Here is a 20553-nt window from a genome sequence, read left to right as displayed (position 1 = left end):
GTGTATAATTTATTTTTAGGATCCATTTAAAGATAAACTTTTAGAAATAATGACCAAGATTCAAAGTTTTTGTGAAATGTGTCCAATGGCAGATTTTGGAACTCAGCCCTATGAGCAATGGACCATTCAAATGGAAAAAAAAGGTAATTGGGTTTTTGACCTAACACTTCCATGTTTATGCCAGGATTTCAGATGATCTATCATATAATCTCAAGCAAACAAAGTAAATAGAATATCAGATGGAATTTCTCTGTTTGAAGTAGTACAGGGATGTACATGTTCTAATTTCTTACCTACAGATGGAAAGAAGCTCCAATCCATCCATTTTCTCTTTATTTCCAGTCTTTCACTTATTGTATGTTTAACATAGTAAGATAAATATTAGCATTTCTGTCTCCAAATGCAAACTGAACTGAAATGTTTTCCATGCCGTTCTTCTGAGTCAGCAAGGATCAGATAAGTGTAATTGCTGATAACAGAGCTCTGGTAGACAGTCTAGGGGTTCAAAAACGTTAAGAGCTCAAGGTGTATTTTGAGCCTTAACTTGCCCGTTTCAAAAAAAGTATCGTAGACATATTCAAGTTTACAGCACAATTTTAGGGGTGTGCTTTTACCATTATTTCACTTCACATATCACATGTTCTTTCATAGCTGCAAGAGAAGGAAATCGCAAAGACCGTGTTTGCGCAGAGCATTTGAGGAAGTACAATGAGGCCCTACAAATTAATGATACAATTCGAACGATTGATGCCTATAATCACCTTGAAGCTTTCTATAATGATGAGAAAGAAAAGAAGTTTGTGATCCTAGAAGATGATAGTGATGAAAGTGGTGAGGAGGGGAACAATGATGGTGATGAAGAGGAGGATGATGACATCAAACCTTTGAGAGTTGATAAGACAGATACATTTCTCATGGGGCTATTTTTAGGTAAGAATCAATGTGACATTTACTGTGTATGCTCATGCATTTGCCTCTTTGGCATGAGCTCACTGCTTCTCAAAAGCTCCCCAAAAAGCCTCTTTAAAAAATGTTTATTTATTTATTATTTTGAGATAGAGTAAGAGAGACAGAGGATACCAAGCAAGCTCTGTCTACCAGTGTAGAGCCCGACATGGGGCTGGGTCCTGCAAACCTCAAGATCATGACAAGAGCTGAAACCCAGAGTCAGACGCTTCACCAACTAAGCCACCCAGGCACCCTCCAAAAGGCCCTCTTAAAATAATCTTTCATTTTGAAAGAAGAAATCCCACTTACATTAGGGCTCTTTCTAATCGATGGGTTCCGACTTGCCATTAATTGTATAATCACCATCAGTCATTCAGCCACCTGGTTTTATTGTCATCAAGACTGCAATACATTTATTTATCTAGCTAGCCTGATTATTAGATATAGCACAAGATTAACTGTAGGTCAACTACGTATCTCAGTATCTCATTACATAAAATCTCCCAGTGTGGTTATTCACATGTTTTACAATTCAAACTGATTATTTCCTAAAGAAAACAATGGAACCTTGAAAACGCTGGCTGAAAACCCAAAACATGAAAATGAGAAGCTGACCAAATTGAGAAACACCATAATGGAGCAATACACAAGGACTGAGGAATCGGCCCGAGGAATAATTTTCACAAAAACACGACAGAGTGCATATGCCCTTTCCCAGTGGATTACTGAAAATAAAAAATTTGCCGAAGTAGGAGTCAAAGCGCATCATCTCATTGGAGCTGGGCATAGCAGTGAGTTCAAGCCCATGACACAGGTGAAAACATTTTCCTCATGTTGTTATTACTCTTCCCAGATTCATTGTAGTCTTTTTTTTTTCCATCAGTTCTCTTGCCACCCCACAAATAATTTTACGGAATGGAACACTTGTCCTTAAAATAAAAATGGGAGTTTAATAGAAATCTAATCTGATGTTTGATAAGCTGAACATTGTGTTAGGAGTCACGTTTTTCACATACTCGGAGCAATTTTCAAAGTTGAGTTTCCTTTGCAAAAATGATTGACATTTAAACTTAGTAACAAAATGCAAAAATGGTTACAATATCATATCAAGTGGAAAAATCAAATCCCCACCAAAGTATGTGCATTATAATTAGAAAAATGTAGAATATGTTTGCATAGGATGAGATCTGTAAGGCAACTTGGAAAAATTAAGACATTTTGTGTGTTAAGAGATTTGGGACTATGAGCGATTTTCTTTTCCTTTTAAAGATTTGTTTTGTTTTGTTTTGTTTTCATTTCATTATGCTACTTATCATGTGCACAGTAAAAATCCATGGGAGAGAAAAGAGGCACATGTAGACATTACAAGCCTGGATTGTTAGAGTAAAATATTTTAACATTTCTGAAGTCATATCGACTTTGAGACTTGAGGGACAAAGGGACACTTCAGTTCTGCTATGGTCATCATCATTCAGTACAATGGAGCAAATTAAATGTTTTACTGTTTGCTGAAAAATAATAGTTCTTGAAATTTTATATGATAATTCTCAATATACTTACTACATGTACTCAGTTAAAGTTGCCTCTAACATTTATGCCAGAAAAAGAAAAAACTGTTTTCCTTGGGGAAGGAGCTTACTTCCTCCTTTGTGACAAGAGCTAGTTTTGTTAAATTATTTCCCTTTTGCCCTGCCTTTCAGGAAGCTCACAGGCAAAACTCAAGTTCACTCTCACAGCCTCTGTGTTAATCCTTACAACTAATATATCTATATCCTTCCACTCCTGTTTTTGAGTTTCTATTATATTAGCTTTAGTATTATGACTTTGGGTATATGTGGCCTCAGCTCCTCTTTGAAAAGAGGTGAGGTACAAAAGGAAAGTATGTTATCCAGCTACTTTTTGTTCCTTAGCCATTTCACATTTGAGGGCTACCTACCAAAATTACCTTCCTTACATCCCACATCCTCACCTTGTGAACAGAGTTGGACTTATTCTTTGGGAGAAAGAGTTGGCATCTACTATTTGAGGGTCTGATGCTGTGTCTGATTATTAAAGTACTCTTTTGAGTACCACACATATCTGCTAAAACCCAATTACACGTATGCCTTTATCAGTGGACCTGAGTGCCAGAGGGAGAAAGTATCAGAGAAGACTGGGCGGGGCTTTTCTGCACAATTCTTTAGAATTTAGGAGTAAAATAAAGACACACACTGCCTCTAAGAAGAGAAGGAAGGGGATAGGAGAACACAGTCTTGTCTAACATGTTTATTTTTGTTTAATGTTCGGGGATAAAAGACAACATACATGTGCACCAGAGGCTAGACTGACTGGACCAACAGCTTTGATAAGAGTACTTGCGAGAGTAAAACCATACTGGCCATATGGAGCTGTGTTTATGTTCACCTGCTCCTCCTATGCAAGGGCCAGAATGCATGTTTTATTCTCTCTCCTTTTTAAAATTTATTTATCTATTTTTGAGATGGGGGAGGGCCTGAGAGAGAGAGAGACAGAGACAGAGAGCCTGACATGGGGCTTGAACTCATAGACTGTGAGATCATGACCTGAACTGAAATCAAGAGTCTGATGTTTAGCTGATTGAGCCACCCATGAGCCCCTATTTCCTATTATTAAGTTTCAAAATTCAGAGTTTTTTCATTTAAGTGTAGTTTTAAAATTGTGTTTTCAATAAGTTATTATTTCATTTCTATCTAATCTTCTCTTTGAATAGATTATATAGTCACGTCTCTCAGGGCACACCACTGCTCTCCAATCTTCTGGCTCCTTCCCCAGAGGCAACCAGTGTTTTCAGTTTCTCACATATCCTTCCAGAAATATTCCATAGGTTTCATGCTTGAGTGACTCTTCAAGTGACCAAATGTGGGGTCGATTGTATTATTTTCTCTGTGGCTCAAAATTCAACAATCTTTAAAAGGGTCACTGCATCTTATTTTCTGAATATTAAACATTCTGAAGTTAATGTAGTCAGGAGCAAAGCCCACTGTAGTTTCTCATTGCTCTATCCTCTCCTCAACTGAAAGTATCTCCTTTTTCCTCTCTCCCAAGTCACTGATCAGTTTATTTCCTTGGCAAAAAATGATGGTCTTCCCACTTCCAGAATGGTTGATGGAAATATTTTTGTTATTGTGTGGTAATCCCAGATTGGAAATCAAATGTTGTCTTACCATCATGTCTTTGTTCAATGCCAAAAACAGATGGCAGTGTATCCGTGTATGAGCTAATCCTTTGATTTGCACTGACCAGTTGCAATTTATTATTTCTTCTGCTAATTAGAAGATTATAATGTGTTTAGCATCACAAAGTTTAATTTATTACAATGTTTCTACAGAATGAACAAAAAGAAGTCATTAGTAAATTCCGCACTGGAAAAATAAATCTGCTTATCGCTACCACAGTGGCAGAAGAAGGTCTGGATATTAAAGAATGTAATATCGTTATCCGTTATGGTCTCGTCACTAACGAAATAGCCATGGTCCAGGTACACTTAAATATCTCTAATATGTTAATTTTTGATTTTAATTGTTTTAGCAAAACAGCACAGTTGTAAAAATATATCTGTTCTTCTAAAAGAGAAGTCAGTTTGCATTGTAATCAAACACCAAATCATTATATTGCACACCTGAAACTAATACAATGTTATATGTCAGTTATACCTCAATAAAAAAAAAAAAAGAAATCTTGCAGAGTTGCATGCTACTGTTTTTTTATGGTGTTAATTCGTATGACAACTGTTGTATTTTTAATTTTATTTTTATTTTTTATTATTTTTAATGTTTATTTTTTGAGAGAGAGAGAGAGGGAGAGAGAGAGCACAAGCAGGAGAGAGGCAAAAAGCAAGGGAGACACGGAATCCCAAGCAGGCTTCAGGCTCAGCTATCAGCACAGAGCTCAACGCGGGGCTCAAACTCATAGACCGCGAAATCAACCTGAGCCACAGTCAGAAGCTTAACAGACTGAGCCACCCAGGCGCCCCAACTGTTGTATGTTTAAACAACTCCTCTTTGGTTGTTATTTCTATGTCCCAAGACTCTTCAGAAACATGATGCTGGCCCCATCTGTAAGAGTTAAAAGAGGCCTCTTCATTCCTAAGATGTCTGTGAGCTCCCAGCTGGACCAGGAATCTGAAATGCAGTGTTCCTAAAATGTCTGACAAAGTAATATGCACAAACCTTGAGGATCTCTACTATTTCTGCATTCTCCTCCCAATTCTTATAATTTTTCTCTGTGGAATTTTTCATAATAAAATGTCGAGGGAGGCAAAGTTATACATGCAAAACAAAAGTGAAATGTCCTAATTTTCACTTAATCTTGTACCCACAATATTTTAACAATATAATTGTTGCCTTTCATTGAGTGTGTAACATTCTTCCTATAAAATTAACTAAAATCTCTTTTTTAAACACATTGAGTTGCATCCCTGCTTGGGAGACAAGCCATGGAAGACTAAGATAACCAGACAGCCATCAAATTGGGAAGTAATTGAATTTCAAGAGTTAATTTGTTAGTGGCTTATAACACTGAATGCATTTTTCTTACAGATATTATATGTGCAGTCAAATGCTCTTTCCCTGTTTCATACAGATATTATAGTTGGTAGTTAGGTTCCTGGGCCAGGCCACAACATTGTCTGTTACTCAAAATGTACCTAAACATTACTTCCTAAAGAGGATTGCAGAAATTAATCATCATGTTGAGTCTGTTTTCATGCGGAAATCTGCTCAAAATCCAAAACAGATACCAGGAGCAGAAATGCATTTTCAATAGTCCTGGTGTTAAGGTCAGAGATACCCCTTCTTTCCATCTATCCCTTCTACCAGGCTGGAAGAATAGCACTCCAGTCTGTCAAAGATGCTGGTTCCCAGGGTTGAGAGAAGGTTCCTGGGAACAAGCAAGGTGGACAGAATGGTCTCCTGTAATTTAAGGTTTTGAGGGTTGGTGTGGTGACCTAATTACATCATTGCTCTAGACCATTGTTTCTGCATTAAAGTACCTTTTGAATTTCAAATAACTGATTTACAAAAAATGAGTAATAGCTAGCTTTACTGAGAATAGAGAAATTACTTGAAGGCTGGGATACTGAGCAGTCAATACCATTCCAGACCAAAAATGAGAGAGTTGACAGCAAGACATTACCATTCATTTATTTGATTTCTTTATGTTCTCAGGCACGAGGTCGAGCCAGAGCTGATGAGAGCACCTACGTCCTAGTTGCCCACAGTGGTTCAGGAGTTATTGAACGTGAGATAGTTAATGATTTCCGAGAGAAAATGATGTATAAAGCTATAGACCATGTTCAAAATATGAACCCAGAGGAGTATGCTCATAAGGTATTGTTTATTGGACCTCTCTGAATTTATTTTTCACTTTAAAGTGGCTGCATGTGGTTGCCACTGATAGCTTTGTGGCTAAGTCCCAAGACAGAAATTGTGCTTGAATTTTAAGTTCCAGTTGGATGAGCTGTGCTTAGTCCATATTCACATACAAAGAATCAAGATCCATGATGAGCAGAGATTGTCAGGCCACCATTCCAGTGAAACCAACCATAAATTTTGATGATGTAATTTAATCTCCCCTTGTTCAGAAAGACCAGTGCTGTTCACCCATTCAAGCCAACCTGGCAATTTTGGTTTGGTTGAATCTGTACAGGCACAAATTTTTCATTGTAGAAATATTTAGGAAGTGCCTGTTCTGTGCCAGGCAATGTTCTAAAAAGAGAGAACATAGTAGCAAACAACACAGATAGACCTCTACTGTAAGAAACTCATATTCTACAGTATACATAGTAGGATTTGAGGAGGAGAAACAAGAAACAAAAATGAAGCAAGAAATATATCCCAGAAGGACAAATCCTAGAGAATTAGAATAAGACAACATGAAATGAGTCATTAGATGAGTACCTTTTAGATTGGGTGTTTGGGGAAAGTCGCTTAGAAATAGAGACATTGAGGTTAGATCTGAATGTTAAGAAAATACATAATATGTCATCTAGCTGCATCTCAGTTTACTAATATAGAGTCATTTAAGCTTCAAGAGGAATGCCGTGAAGGAAGAATGCATTTCTACAATATTTCAGGAAATCCCCCATACCACTGAATTAAAGACTGTAACTACTATAATAGCAAACAATCCATTTAGAAGAAAATTCACACCCTTGCATATGGGTGTGAATGTTAGTTTCTTAACATTGGAATTGGCTCTACCCTAAATAGAGTTTCACGAAAGGGATGCTTTTAAATTGGTGTGCATTGCTATAACCAACTCCAAGGTTTCCTGGCCAGGTTTCTACACAAACTTGTATTTTAAAACCCCTTTACATATAAGGCAAACCAAACATTTGATAATGTCAGATCAAACATCTGTGGCCAAATAATGTCACTGGAAAGTTAATCAAGTGGATATTTTCAAAGATTGATTTTTTGAGACTAGTATTTTGGGTAAACTCTAGGCCACCTCTGGAGTTTATGAGTCAAACTTTTCCAGATTATATCTACAATAAGATACAGTCTCTTTGGGGGACTCAGAATTAAGTACCTTGTTAGGTTTCCTTTGGCTATGAGCCCTACCCTCCTAAAGCTACTCTAGGCTAAGAAACTCAGAACAAGGATGGTGGGGGGGGGGTACATTTAACTACTGTTCTATGCAGCTTCCTCAGAAGACATTGCTAGTAGGCCCCAGCACTCCCTTCTTCTGAGTTAAGAATTCTTCTCAACACAGCGTTTAGGCAGCCACTAAAAAATGGTGAGCCGTGACACAGAAGATGAGGTCTATTTTCCATGTCATACAGAATCTGTGCATAACTGAAGGCTTCTAAATCAAACTTTTAGAAACAATGTGAAGATTTTAAACATTTTCTCTGGCAAGGATCCAACAGCTTTCCCGACACTGTTACATTTTATTTAGACTTTGACTGACTATAATTGTACCTCTCATGTATTTACTATGCTTTGTTTTCATTTGTTGCCCCTCTAATTATTTCATATTCTTTACTGTTCTTCACTACTTTAGAACTAATCCTTTACTAGTCTTTAGTATTGTAATTAATTAATGTATAGGGTATGTGTGAGGGAGAGGGGCAGAAGAAGATAGAGAATCTTAAACAGACTCAGTGTTCACTGTGGAGCCTGACACGGGGCTGGATCTCACAACCTTGGGATCATGACCTGAGCTGAAATTAAGAGTCATACTCTCAACTGACTGAGCTACCCAGGCGCCCTTATTCTTTACTATTTTAAAACTAATCCTTCAGTTTCCGGTGTCCTGGTTACATACCCATACACTAACCTTGGATTTATTTTTATCTTTTCTGTTGCACCTATAGGTGTTTCTTAATTGCCTGCCATGTACGTGGTCCCATGTCAAATCATCATAATATCGTGCAAGAACAACCTAATTAAACTTGTAGGGAACATAATACTTCAATTTTTTATATTGTTATAATTTACACAAGACCTAGTTTTTATACTTGTCCAATTAAACTATTATATGGCCCACAGGTTGCTTACAAGGTTTAGTTCTCCTTTCTGTAGTAAATATGGCTGTCTTGAATCAGGTAAGAGCCAGAGATGGGCCATTCAGCTTTACTCATCAGCACTGATAATTTACTTTTACTAAAAACTTCCTCTCAGCCCTCAGGAAAACAATATCGTACTACACAATTTAATATAAATTTGCCATCTATGAGAGGTCTAGTTTGGAGGTAAATTATTTAAGAACCAGGCTTTCCTAACATGAAGTTATATAGGTGTGAGTCCTGGCCAATGCCTATCTCAGATTTTGTGTCTCTACATTGTTTGTATTGTGACATAAATTTTGCCACTAGTCACAGAGCCTGGAATACAGGGTTAAGGTCTTATTCTCTCATAAAAAAAATTGGACAGTCTAGATCCATATGATAGCTCCATGATGTCATGAGGAAGCCAAGACTCTTCTGTCTCTTCTCTGCCTTCTTAGTATTTGGTTTCTGTTATCCAGGTCAAAGAGAGTTTTTTGGTTTTTGTGGAGTTTTTTTTCCAACAACTGTCACGTGATCATTTTAGGCAGAAGAAGAAAGAAGATGGAAAAGACAAAAAGTGCAAATGGCCGCTATATGATACTTCAGCCTTTCTAGAAATTCTACTCAACATCTTATGTCTCATTGCCCACTGGCTTGGAAATGTTGTCATGTAGCTAGCATATTTCCACCTGGAATGAAATTTTAGTTCTGTTCCCAGGAGGAAAGGATTCTGGGTGGGAAACTAGTAGTTTCTGCCACAAATGTGTAAAGAGGAGATTGAGTAAATTAGCAAAAGGTCTAGAAAAGGTTAAAGAAACTGGTGGGGGGGAGCTTATCACAAGTGGGAGATGACTGTTGGTAATGTAATAACAGTGTTTAGGTCTTCAAAGGGATTCTGTGTAAAAGAAGTCTTAGACCTATTTTATGAGACAGAATTAAAACTAATGGCAAAGGAGAGAGGTTGTAGGGTGAAGTGTTTTTTTGTTTTTATTTTGTTTTTGTCTTTGCTTTTTTTAATATTGTTAAGGACTTTCTCACAGTAAAACTTGTCTAAAATGGAAAAGGTTGTTTTCTGAACACATTTCCATGATTATATGCAAAATTCTTTGGAGGCTATCGCCTCATTATTTTTATTTCTAGACTATGGCCAAGTGTACATTTTCATTACTATTTAAGATATCTGAATTCCAGGAGACTTACTTCAGTGAAGCTGTGGAAAAAAAAAAGAAACATTGAATTTTTTTTTCCTCAATGCAGATTTTGGAATTACAGATGCAAAGCATAATGGAAAAGAAAATGAAAAACAAGAGAAGTATCGCAAAGTGTTGCAAGGAAAACCCATCATTAATAAATTTCCTCTGCAAAAACTGCAGTGTGGTAGCTTGCTCTGGAGAGGATATCCACGTAATTGAGAAGATGCACCATGTCAACATGACACCAATATTCAAGTAAGTCCAGGAACACTGAATTTTAAATTTCGTTATAAGAAATGAAGCAGGTTGTATTGTGAATGTTTTTCCAAAATAGTACAAATGAGATTCATTATTTTTCAGAACTTTCCCTCCTTTAGCCCCCAAATGATATCCCTATTTCAAATATCATTTTCTCAAATATATTGCAACGGGGTAAGGAGGGAGAAGGGAGAGACCCAAAGCCATTTTGATCCAAGGCGCATCAGTTTGGTGTGTAGTCATATTTGTTCTCAAAAGTGTGGACAACTCCAGTCTAGTTAAAATAATCAACAGACTATTGACTATTTGGTGGCCTGAAAGAGGCCACCAAAAGCAACATGGCCCTTGAGAGATGTATGTGGAAAGGGAGCATCTGCCTGATGATCTGCAGGGGTAGGAAGGAGAGACGGGATAAGGTGGCGGATATACACGCAAGTTGATGAGCTTCAGGTCCAACAGCATGTGCCCATAATTTGCATATCTGTCCGTTGCAAATTCTCAGGTATTTTTTTACTCCTTGATAATTTTAGGGAACTCTACATTGTGAGAGAAAACAAAGCACTACGAAAGAAGTTTGTAGACTATCAAACAAATGGCGAGATTATATGCAAAATATGTGGTCAAGTGAGTAAATTGTTGTGGGCTTATGTTTACTGTGGCCACAGGGAATTCTTAATTGGATGTGCATTTAATTTTTCCTCTCATTCTCTTTTGTTTTTTAGGCTTGGGGAACGATGATGGTGCACAAAGGCTTAGATTTTCCTTGTCTCAAAATAAAGAATTTTGTAGTGGTTTTCAAAAATAATTTACCAAAGAAAAAGCAATACAAAAAGTGGGTAGAATTACCTATCACATTTCCGGATCTTGACTATTCAGAATATTGTTTGTTAAGTGATGAGGATTAACATTTGATTTGAGAAGATTTAAAAATATTATCATCTTAACATTTAATTTGATTTTGATTAGTGTTTTTACTATACTAAAGAACTGATGTGAGGATTAATAAAATCATTGCTTTACTCTGTGTTGAGCTGCATGGAGGAAGACAATGTACTATGCTTTCAAGTATCTATCTTATTGGTGGGCTGGGGTAAAGAACACCTGGCAGTAAACCCATTAGTATGGAGCATTATGGGACTGTGGAAATAATACTAGAATATAAAGGAGGATCCAAGGCACCACTATCAATCTTGTCACTAATCTTCAAAATGAGATTAATGAAATCAGTTTGGTTAATCAGTCCTTATTGGTGAAATCCTTATAGTATTATTTATCTTTGCTTTCATTAGCTTTCTATTGCTACACAACAAATTCCACAAACTTAGTGGCTTAAAACAATAGTCCTTTACTATTGCACATGTTCTGGAGATCAGAGGCCTGGACAGGGTCCTCTGCACAGGGTCTCAGAGGCTGGAATCAAGTTATGAAGCAAGTGATGTTTTCATCTGGATATACTGGATGAACACTGAATTGCTCCCAAGCTCTTTCAAGTTGTTGGCTGTCATTTCCTTGCAGCTGAAGATGGGGATTCTTGTCTTCTTGCTAGCTGTCGACTGGGGATCACTCTGAGCAAGTAGGACTGCCCTCACCATGTAGCCTGCTCGCAAGGCTGCTATTTGCTTCTTCAAAGCCAGCAGGACAATCTCTCTCAGCTGCTAAGATAAAATCTGAACTGTATTCACAGGAGTGACTATCCTGCCCACACTCATTAGGGGATTTTGAGGGCATACACACCAGCAGACTGAAATCTTGGAGGCCATCTTAGAATTCTGCCTTTCACACCACTTGCCAAGCATTTATGAGTAAGTGAAATGTGTATTCATATGAAAGCACTTTGAAAAATATGAAATCACCATAAAAGACAAGATACTATGAAGCAGCAGCATCAGGTAGCTTAAGGCTTATTTTTTCAGCTTTCCCTCCATGGACATAGCACTATGCTCAAAAATTACCTAACAATAGGAATGGTGTCTAAGTCCAGATTATTTATTAATACTTATAAGATTACCTGTGTTAGTAGGGATGTCTAGGGTTCATACAGGACTTAGCAGGGAGCAAATGCTTGATGTTACAGAGAAAATACCTACCTCCACTTGCCCCTAACCCCAGAGAGAAGGGTAACCTCTCCATGACTGTGATACTTCAGTGTCTCTGAAGTAAGTATGATCATTTGGAGATGGGCACAAGGCCAGCATTCAGAACATTCTCACAGTAGACAAACAACCTTTTTAGCTTGGAAGAGCCACACAATGGAGATGAATTCACATTTGACCATTTTAAACCACACTTACTCACATGATGTGCTGCATGGAGTGTTACCTCCTGTGACTAAACAGAAACAAAATGTTAGAAGGAGTGAAAAAATTCTTATGTGGTTTTGATGGATTAATAAATGCAGTCTAACATTAGCTTTTCTTGATGAGAACCAAGCAAAGATGACTATTAACCAACCAGAGCTCTTGGAAATGCCAGAGGACAAAAGAAGATTGTGATTTTCTTAAAATACTTTTTAAAAACTCCAGCTGACTGCATTTAAAGTATTGCTGTCTTCTAGAACATTTTGGAAACTATGTAGGAAACCAAATGCATAAAATAGCTAAATGTACTACAGTAACATATGTAGACTGTTTTTGAGGTGTCAACAAATATCAGGTTTTTTCATCTGTGTTTTCCAGTAATTTTTTTCAATAAAGAAGTGTTATCTCTACCTTAAAGTTTTAAAATGTGTGTTCCAAATAGTATAAAATTTAGTATGTAATGGTACCTGAAAACTCAAAATATGGGGCATGTAATCATTGTAGCATTTTGATTGATCGTTACCAAACAGTTTAATACTTACATTATTTGGGGATCATTTACAGGATATTCTCATTACATGTAGACATCAGTCTGGAGTGGAAGGCCTAGGCCTAGTTTTAGGGGCACTTTGGGTAGCCTCATCTCACAGGTGCTGTGTTTCCTATCCTGGAAAATGAGAGACCGGATTAAATGATATCAAAGGTCTCTTACAACTCTAGCATCACCATACTCTATGCTTCTGGCTCCCTGGCTGCTTTCATTTTAAGACCTTGTCTAATTGTGTTAATTACTTGTGGGCTAAATACCTGGCAGGCATATTACACATTTAAAAGTAACTCATACTTGCTAAAGGGCAGTTGCAGGGGTCTCACAGGGAAGGTCCTTTGGCTGGAGTCCTAGATCTCAAAGTGGGTTTGAAAGGCCTGAAAGTGTCAGGAAATTTTAGAACAAGCATTTACAAGTCAGTAGATCATTGACCAACCTTGGGGATAAGAGATGTAAAGGTTTTATACCAAAAGTTGGAGACCATTTAAGACCATATGAAATTAAAATAGAATAATTTACAGTTAATACAAACAACTTGAATGTAAGGCATTGAGGCAGCATATAAATGAATAAGAAATGGTTTTTCAAAGGACCATGAGTACACATCATAAGCAGTTGTTGAAAGCATAAAACACTGCAATTTAGTATCTCAGAGTGTTATGCCTTAGGGAAAAGAAGGCTTCTGGTGGTGCCTTCAATTCAGTTGAACATCAAGCCAAAGAGGATTTAAAGTTTTCCGTCATTGTTGCTTTTCATATGTGAGGAATTCAAACACACTTATGTGCAGATGGAAAAGAACAATAAAGAGTGACAGAAGAGTAGCAATGTTCAACCCCAGAGTAAACTGCCTATTGGGTGTTACTGATAATTCCTGCCAAATGATGTTGCTGCAGTCTTTTCTGGGCACCCTGATCCTTCTCAACAGTGTGTCTTTGCACATGGTTGGAAACCCTTCTTTGCCATCTCTCCAGCAGACATCCTTTATGCTCCACACAGATGACACCCATGTGGCACTTCCCAGCATCTAGCACAGTTCACGTTGTCGGAACTAGAATGTTGGCATGAGCACTGAGTGTTGTATTAAGTGATGAATCACGGGAATCTACCCCCAAAACCAAAAGCACACTGCATACACACTGCATAACTGTATGTTAGCCAACTTGACAAATTATATTTTATAAAATAAAAAAGTAAAAAAAATAAAAGGAAACATATAAAAAGAACTAGAATGGAAAGAACATGCAGGGGGAATAACGTCCACTCACCCTGAGCATACCAAAGCCTGATAAACAATTACATTAGTCACAGCAGTAAAGAATAAACAAGAAAATTATTTCATTTCCTTATAAGAGTTATAAAGTTCATTTGAAATAACCATAAGCTTCTTCAGCCTCCTTCAGTTTGTGAATTTCTCCTTAATTAGCCATACCAGATATAGAATTTTCATCTTTGTTTTTATGGGGAGAACATGGACTGAGATATAATTGGGTTTGGATCCTCAGTAGCTTTGTGACTTGATCTGAGACTATATTTAATACCAACCTTGAGGCACTGGCATGAGAATTTGGATATTGCATGGAACATACCTAGCATTTGGCACTTAGTAGGAATTAATGTATAGAATATAGTAGGGAGAATGGCCAGAAAAGCAGCAACGGTTGTAATAGAACAGCTGTAAGTATAGTATAAAAATGGTAAACCTGAGATCTGTGTTTGATAATAAGTAAGATACTTACAGGGCTAGGACCCCACATCCAACATTTAGCCTAGAGGGCTAATCCCTAGAGGTAAGAGGTGGCTGTAATGAAACATAATCGCTATGAATATGCTACTCAGTGTCACTAGAGGGAAGATTTAATGTCTATATCTATAGGCCAACAGAAAAATAGGCATTAATATGAATACAAAGATCAACACTGATTTATTAAGTTATAGGACTTAACTAGGTCTATTGTGTAGGTACAATTTTAATTAGATCCTGTCTCTTTCTTCAAGAATAATGTGATAATGTGGTTGTACTGACCTGGTCAACAACTGCATGTGACCATGCAGATTGAGAGAGAAAGAGATTGGGTTGTAGCATGTCAACAGTAATTGTGGTCCAACACAAATGACGATTGTCTTTTATTTGTTTCTACATCTTTAAACTTTTTAGTCAGATCATAGGTTATGAAATATGAACTATGGGTAGAAAGCACTGTAGATTTTATTTTGTAATTTTTAGATATTTTCCACACAGAATATTACCAAGTTCTTCTGTACACGAAGTTAATCATCCCATAAGATCTCATTTGAAGATGAAATTGGCTCTGAGCCCTTTTAGTTCATAATTTTTAAATCCACATTAAAGACCAGATCCTAGGTGGGGCTATAGGAAGAGAAACAGACTTTATAGGAAGTAATATTTAGCCATGCAGTTGATATTTGGGCCACTATTTGAATATATTTGATGAAGCATGTTAGTTTTTACATAGTAATTTCATAAATGGACCTAATTTTTGACACTTATGGAAAAAATTATTTAATTCAGTTGTATGTATAAAGTAATATTGAACCAAAAATGAGCATTTTTTAAACTTAAGTATTTCCTTCAAACACTGTCTTCTGCTGTCTCTTATGAATGCTTGTACTTTACTGTAAACACATAGCATGAATGGACTGTTGGATGGTTAGTTCTTTCATATTGGTTCACTTAACAAGTCATAACAATGATCATAATTCATCAAGCTGTATGGATTTGTATAATACTAAAATGACCAAAGCAACTGATTTAGTGTTATTTGGGATAAGGTTGCCTACCTGAGATTAATATCAATTAATACCACATCAATGTTTTTATTGCTAAATTTACTTTTTTCTTAACATTTTACCCTGGTTTATAATTTCATGACTTTACTTTCCACAATTTATACCAATAATTGTGATAACCTGTTGAGTTCGAAATTGCAACTTTATTTTAAGGACATGATTTTATTTATTTTATTTATTATCAAGTTGATTTCCATATAACACCCCGGGCTCATCCCAACAAGTGACCTCCTTCATGCCCGTCATTCATTTTCCCCTGTCCCCCACCCCCCTATCAACCCTCAGTTTGTTCTCAGTATTTAAAAGTCTCTTATGATTTGCCTCTCTCCCTCTCCTCTATTTTTTTCCCCTTCCCCGCCCCTATGGCCCTCTGTTAAGTTTCTCCTATTCCCCATAGGAGTGAAAACATATGGTATCTGTCTTTCTCTGCCTGACTTATTTCACTTAGCATAATACCCTCAAGTTGCAACTTTAAAATGATTTATCTTATTTGACAAGCATATCCCAAATCTTGCGATGTTTCTAGTATATAATTAGACTAAATGGCTTCTCCTACTGGAAAAGCCTATTGCCTACTAACTTCATGGCAAAAGCTCAGTAAAGGCCCTAAATTTTGTAATGAACAACTTAGTTCAGTGTTCTGTTGTTATCACTCATTTGTTTTGGGATAAAATGCAATCCTCAAATGACTACCTGCAAGAAAGAAACAAAAGCGTGTCATTCCATGTAAAACACTGTATTCCATGCAAAAGAAGAAAAAGAAGAGAAAATGAAGGTAAAAATGGAATAGATAGAAGCCAATGAAATAGAAGCAAAGAGATTAAAAAAAAAAGATAGCTACATTATAACACATAGACAAAGAAATAAGAACAGAAGAAGAAAAAATAAATTTAACTGAGGGATATTCATACATCTAATAAATGGTCAATTGTTTCTTTTCTACTCATCAAATACTTTTAAGTCTTCCTACTTGTAAGGCACTGTATTTTAGTCACTAAAAGTAAAATAAGGATCTTGCGCAAGGGATATTTTTTTTCCCAGTGGTGAGGACGTTTTACTCAATAATGAATAAAATAAGGATCTTGCTTTTAGGATTCACTTACAGAGATTAGCCATGTTCATAAATACCAGTACGAAGACAATGACCAATGTCACAAGAGAAGGGAAGGAGAGACTACTTCCAACAGGGATAGAAGAGAGAATTGCATTGGATTGTGGAGTGTCTAGGAGATTTTTCCAAGTCTTATTTAGGGTTTTCCCATCTTGGGAGTGGGAGAGTTGAGGATGGATTCTACTAGATATAAGAAAAAGGAGAATACCTGGTAATGCATAAAAGAAGACTTTACCATCAAATATGGTTAGAAAAGGAAAAGTCATTCTAACTATATTTAGAATAAAATATTTTAAAGTATATAAGTTTGAAATATCTTATAGATAAACATGCCATTTGATTTAAAATATCAGTAAACTTTATTTACCCAAGTAATTTTAAAATAGTTAAACTAATTTTAATAAGGTTCAACTCCACAATAAGGGGTTTGAAAAGAAATAAACTAGTGAAAAGGGGTGCCAGCTTCTGATGTAACAGTCATCGGGAGAGGTCAAGACTTCTCTAGATGGAGACAGAAGTGAGCAAAAGATTGTGAGAGGCCTGTGCTCTGGTCGCATCCATCCTTTTCAAAAGATGCCTTGAGACCCAAGCCTATTTTTCCAACATTGTCATAGACAAAGGCCTCAGCAACTGGCCTAGCAGTCATCCTCTGGCCCATGTAAGCTCACTACCTCATAGTCATCTGACGGATAGAATATCTAAACAAGCATAGTTTGGTCTCGGACAGATGGTAAGATGGCTAGTTTGGTAGTCTGTACATCTTTGTTCACAATATCCAATGATTAGGATACTTCTAAAAAAGTTTTAAAATCTGCTTCGTAATGAGTGCTCAATCTGACTGCACTGTGTGGCTAGGCATATACCGGGCAATCCTGATGATAGTCTTCAACAAAGAGTGATTTTCGGGAGGTGAAGAATGGATATAATAACATAGATGACTCTTAAATGGGTATTGTGGAAAAAAAGAAAAAGGGAGAAAATTTTTGTAAGGGGATCCAAAGTTTCAAACCTGTTTACAGGCTGAGGAGCAAGAGCTGAGAAACAGGGAGAGATTCAAGACTCAGGGAGAAAGGAGGGCATAATTGTTGTCGCAAAATGCACAGGAAGAAGGAAGTGGATCAAATAAAGAGCAAAGGAAAAGATGAGAGTAGTTGCCTCTGCTGCTGCTATAGTGGGGGGGAAAGTAAATATGAAAAAAAAAGATACGGTTTATTGTAAAGGTACAAAAGCAAGAGGCTGATGAAGTTTTTCTGCTGGCATCAATCCCTAAGCTACCTGCTGAGTTGGGTTTTGGATTTGAGGATGGACATGGGGAGCCAAGGAAAGCAGTAAGGATTTTTAACATGCTTTGATGAATGCAAAACAACTGATCAGAAACTGAGGAATAGGATTACCATGCGTAGTGGGACTGGCTGATTTAGAAATAACAAATATAGAGCTAATCATTTAATTAATACTAATGTGCAAGTTACTGGACTATCTTTTGATATGTGAAAGAAAAAGATCAGACTGTTTAAAGATTTGATGGGGTCAAAAAGTTTTAAAATGTTATGGTCACCCAGATAAAGCTGGTCCAGTTTGTGACTTCTCTCAGCACTATACTGTATTTAGAAGAAACCCAACATCAACGTCTCTTTAAAACTCCTCAAAAATTATCTTCCTGAAATCCTGTGTTCTTTATCTCCCCTACTCTTCCTCTCAGACTATTCCTCTTATAATGTAAATCAGTATGATTTTACTTGTTTATTTCTTTTCCTCCCTCTGTTCACTCACCCTCGGCTTTATGGAAGCTTGAACCACAAATGGTGTTTTCCACCTTCCCTATGCATTGGGAAGTGGGGAATTTTTTGTGTGAATATTCATATTAACATGTTTTTAGTCTCTGTAATAATGGAGAATAACAGTGCCTGTTATGAATTTATTATCCCTCATCTCCAAATTTACCTTTTTTATCTGGTCTCTAAACATGCATCTGGGCCCTTCAAGGATTCTTACTTTGCCAGATGGCATTGACATTAAACTTTGCCTGTAGACAGTTCTAAAGACAATGCAGAAAGAAAAGGTTTTGCTTCCTGGTTCTGGTGCATTTGCGTGGCAAACTTCTGCAAGGGTGGGTGGCCTCTCCAGAATACAGTTCTTGTAGGACACATGGCTTTCTCCAGCACCCGGGTCATGATGGCAGCAGTGGCCAGCAGCTGTGTCTCCTCCAGGGCTCTGTGTACAGTGTCTCCGTGAACACCCCCCATGACCCCCTCACCGTGAACAACTTTCCTTGGGACCAAGATGGCACATTTCCAGCCACCTCAAAAAGGTAGATTCCCAGCAAGTTCCTTTCAATAACGTCCAGGTGCTCTCTCCAATAAGGCCTGAATCTCATCCTTGGATATCTATCTCAGCCACAAGGGAAGTGGCTGCTTCATGTCTCTGTTATTTCTGTATTCTCTAGAGTTCTTTTCACTTCTTATTAATTAATCTTCTGTTACTCCAATCCCATTAGAGTTCATAATTTTTATATTAAATTTTAACTAATAATTAAATAATAGTAATAATAATTAAATAGTTATTTATTTAAATTTTACCTGTGGCTTCTCCTACCAGACTGGACTCATTTGTGCAACCATTTCTAAAAAAGTTAGTTCACAAGAAGTTATAGTATTTAAACACCAAACTAATCTTACGTATAAACATTGTATTTTACACAGGAAATGACTCGAATGCATCTGACCAATTCTCTAACCAAATAATTTAGAAACAAGACAGGATATATTTTATACCCAGATACTTTTATTTTCTGAATCCAAACAATCAGTTTTATAATGCCAATAGCTGAATCAAAAATTCCCATCTTACATGAAACACCACAAAATGGATTGTTGAGAGAATTAAATGAAAAAAATGTCTGTATACTAGATTTTTTAAATGACTTAAAACTCTCAGAACATGTCTCAGAGAAAGAGAACTACTTCCGTTTTGAAATCCCTAATGTGTGTTTATTTTTGAAAATGGGACCTTCTTATAGTTCCATTGATAATGAAGCAAAGAAATAGCTAAACTGTTTTTGCATAAAACAAGATCAGTTAGAAAGAGCTAGAAAGGAAGGGAGAAAATGTTAGAGAGAGGGAGTCTCAGGAGCAAAGCAGGAGTCCAAGTAGAAAATTACCAGTGTAAATTCCACCATCATCGTCCTAAAGCACCAGTAAATGTGCTACTTCCATACTTCAGTTGGTGTTATTTGGCAACAGGACAGTCTGGCAGGGCAGTATGGAAACAGTGAAGGGAAAGCACACACACACACACACACACACACGGAAAAATGGCTACAGAGAATTCCAGATAACAAATGTTCAACACATTTTACAACGACTGACACAAAGAAAACATTTAACAAACATTGATTTCTTTTTCTAATTTGAAGTATAAAATGCAATCTCTGACCTTGGAGCATTAACAAATTCGTTGAGTGTTCCATGATCATAGGGACAAAAATAATCAGAAAAAATATGAGTATAAAATAATCATGTGGTATACAAATTACAGCTATTTTAGAACTGAAAAAAGCTTCTGAATGAGAGTAAGAAATTCAAATAATGCTCTGTACATATTAGATGTTCATATTTCATAATAATTTATAAGGGAAGAAGAGTAGGAAAAGTATTTTAAATGCAGTCAGAAAGGAACAAGGAAGAAGAAAAAGGAGCAGGTTTTGCATATCTATTGGAATACCAAACTGAATCTGGGCTCAATCAGGTAACGAATATGAAGTCATTCTAATTTTTTGAGCAGTAGAGTGACATGTAGAAAAGATGATCTGCAAGGAGTTAGCAGGCTAAATCATACTGAAGAGAGAAAATGTGGGAGGAAAAAGATCAAGGAAGTTGGAG

The 20553-nt window shown here is 36.8% G+C and overlaps 1 protein-coding gene across 1 annotated transcript in view; it reads left to right on the top strand.

Moving 5' to 3' along the window:
* IFIH1 (interferon induced with helicase C domain 1) overlaps window positions 1-12616 on the top strand; it is a 53522-nt gene extending 40906 nt beyond the window's left edge. Inside the window, exons 9-16 of the mRNA XM_039253444.1 lie at window positions 20-143; window positions 652-930; window positions 1503-1762; window positions 4295-4444; window positions 6132-6293; window positions 9716-9906; window positions 10440-10533; window positions 10632-12616. Of these exons, the coding sequence (XP_039109375.1) occupies window positions 20-143; window positions 652-930; window positions 1503-1762; window positions 4295-4444; window positions 6132-6293; window positions 9716-9906; window positions 10440-10533; window positions 10632-10814 (1443 nt within the window). The 3' untranslated portion in view covers window positions 10815-12616. The remainder of the gene's footprint in view (window positions 1-19; window positions 144-651; window positions 931-1502; window positions 1763-4294; window positions 4445-6131; window positions 6294-9715; window positions 9907-10439; window positions 10534-10631) is intronic.
* Window positions 12617-20553: the final 7937 nt, after the last annotated feature.

This window comes from Hyaena hyaena, unplaced genomic scaffold (genome assembly GCF_003009895.1).
Source record: "Hyaena hyaena isolate Hyena2069 unplaced genomic scaffold, ASM300989v1 scaffold_450, whole genome shotgun sequence".
In the NCBI taxonomy this organism is placed as follows: domain Eukaryota; kingdom Metazoa; phylum Chordata; class Mammalia; order Carnivora; family Hyaenidae; genus Hyaena; species Hyaena hyaena.
The sequence above is the reverse complement of the archived record's forward strand: the minus strand, read 5'-3'. Positions and strand labels throughout refer to the sequence as shown.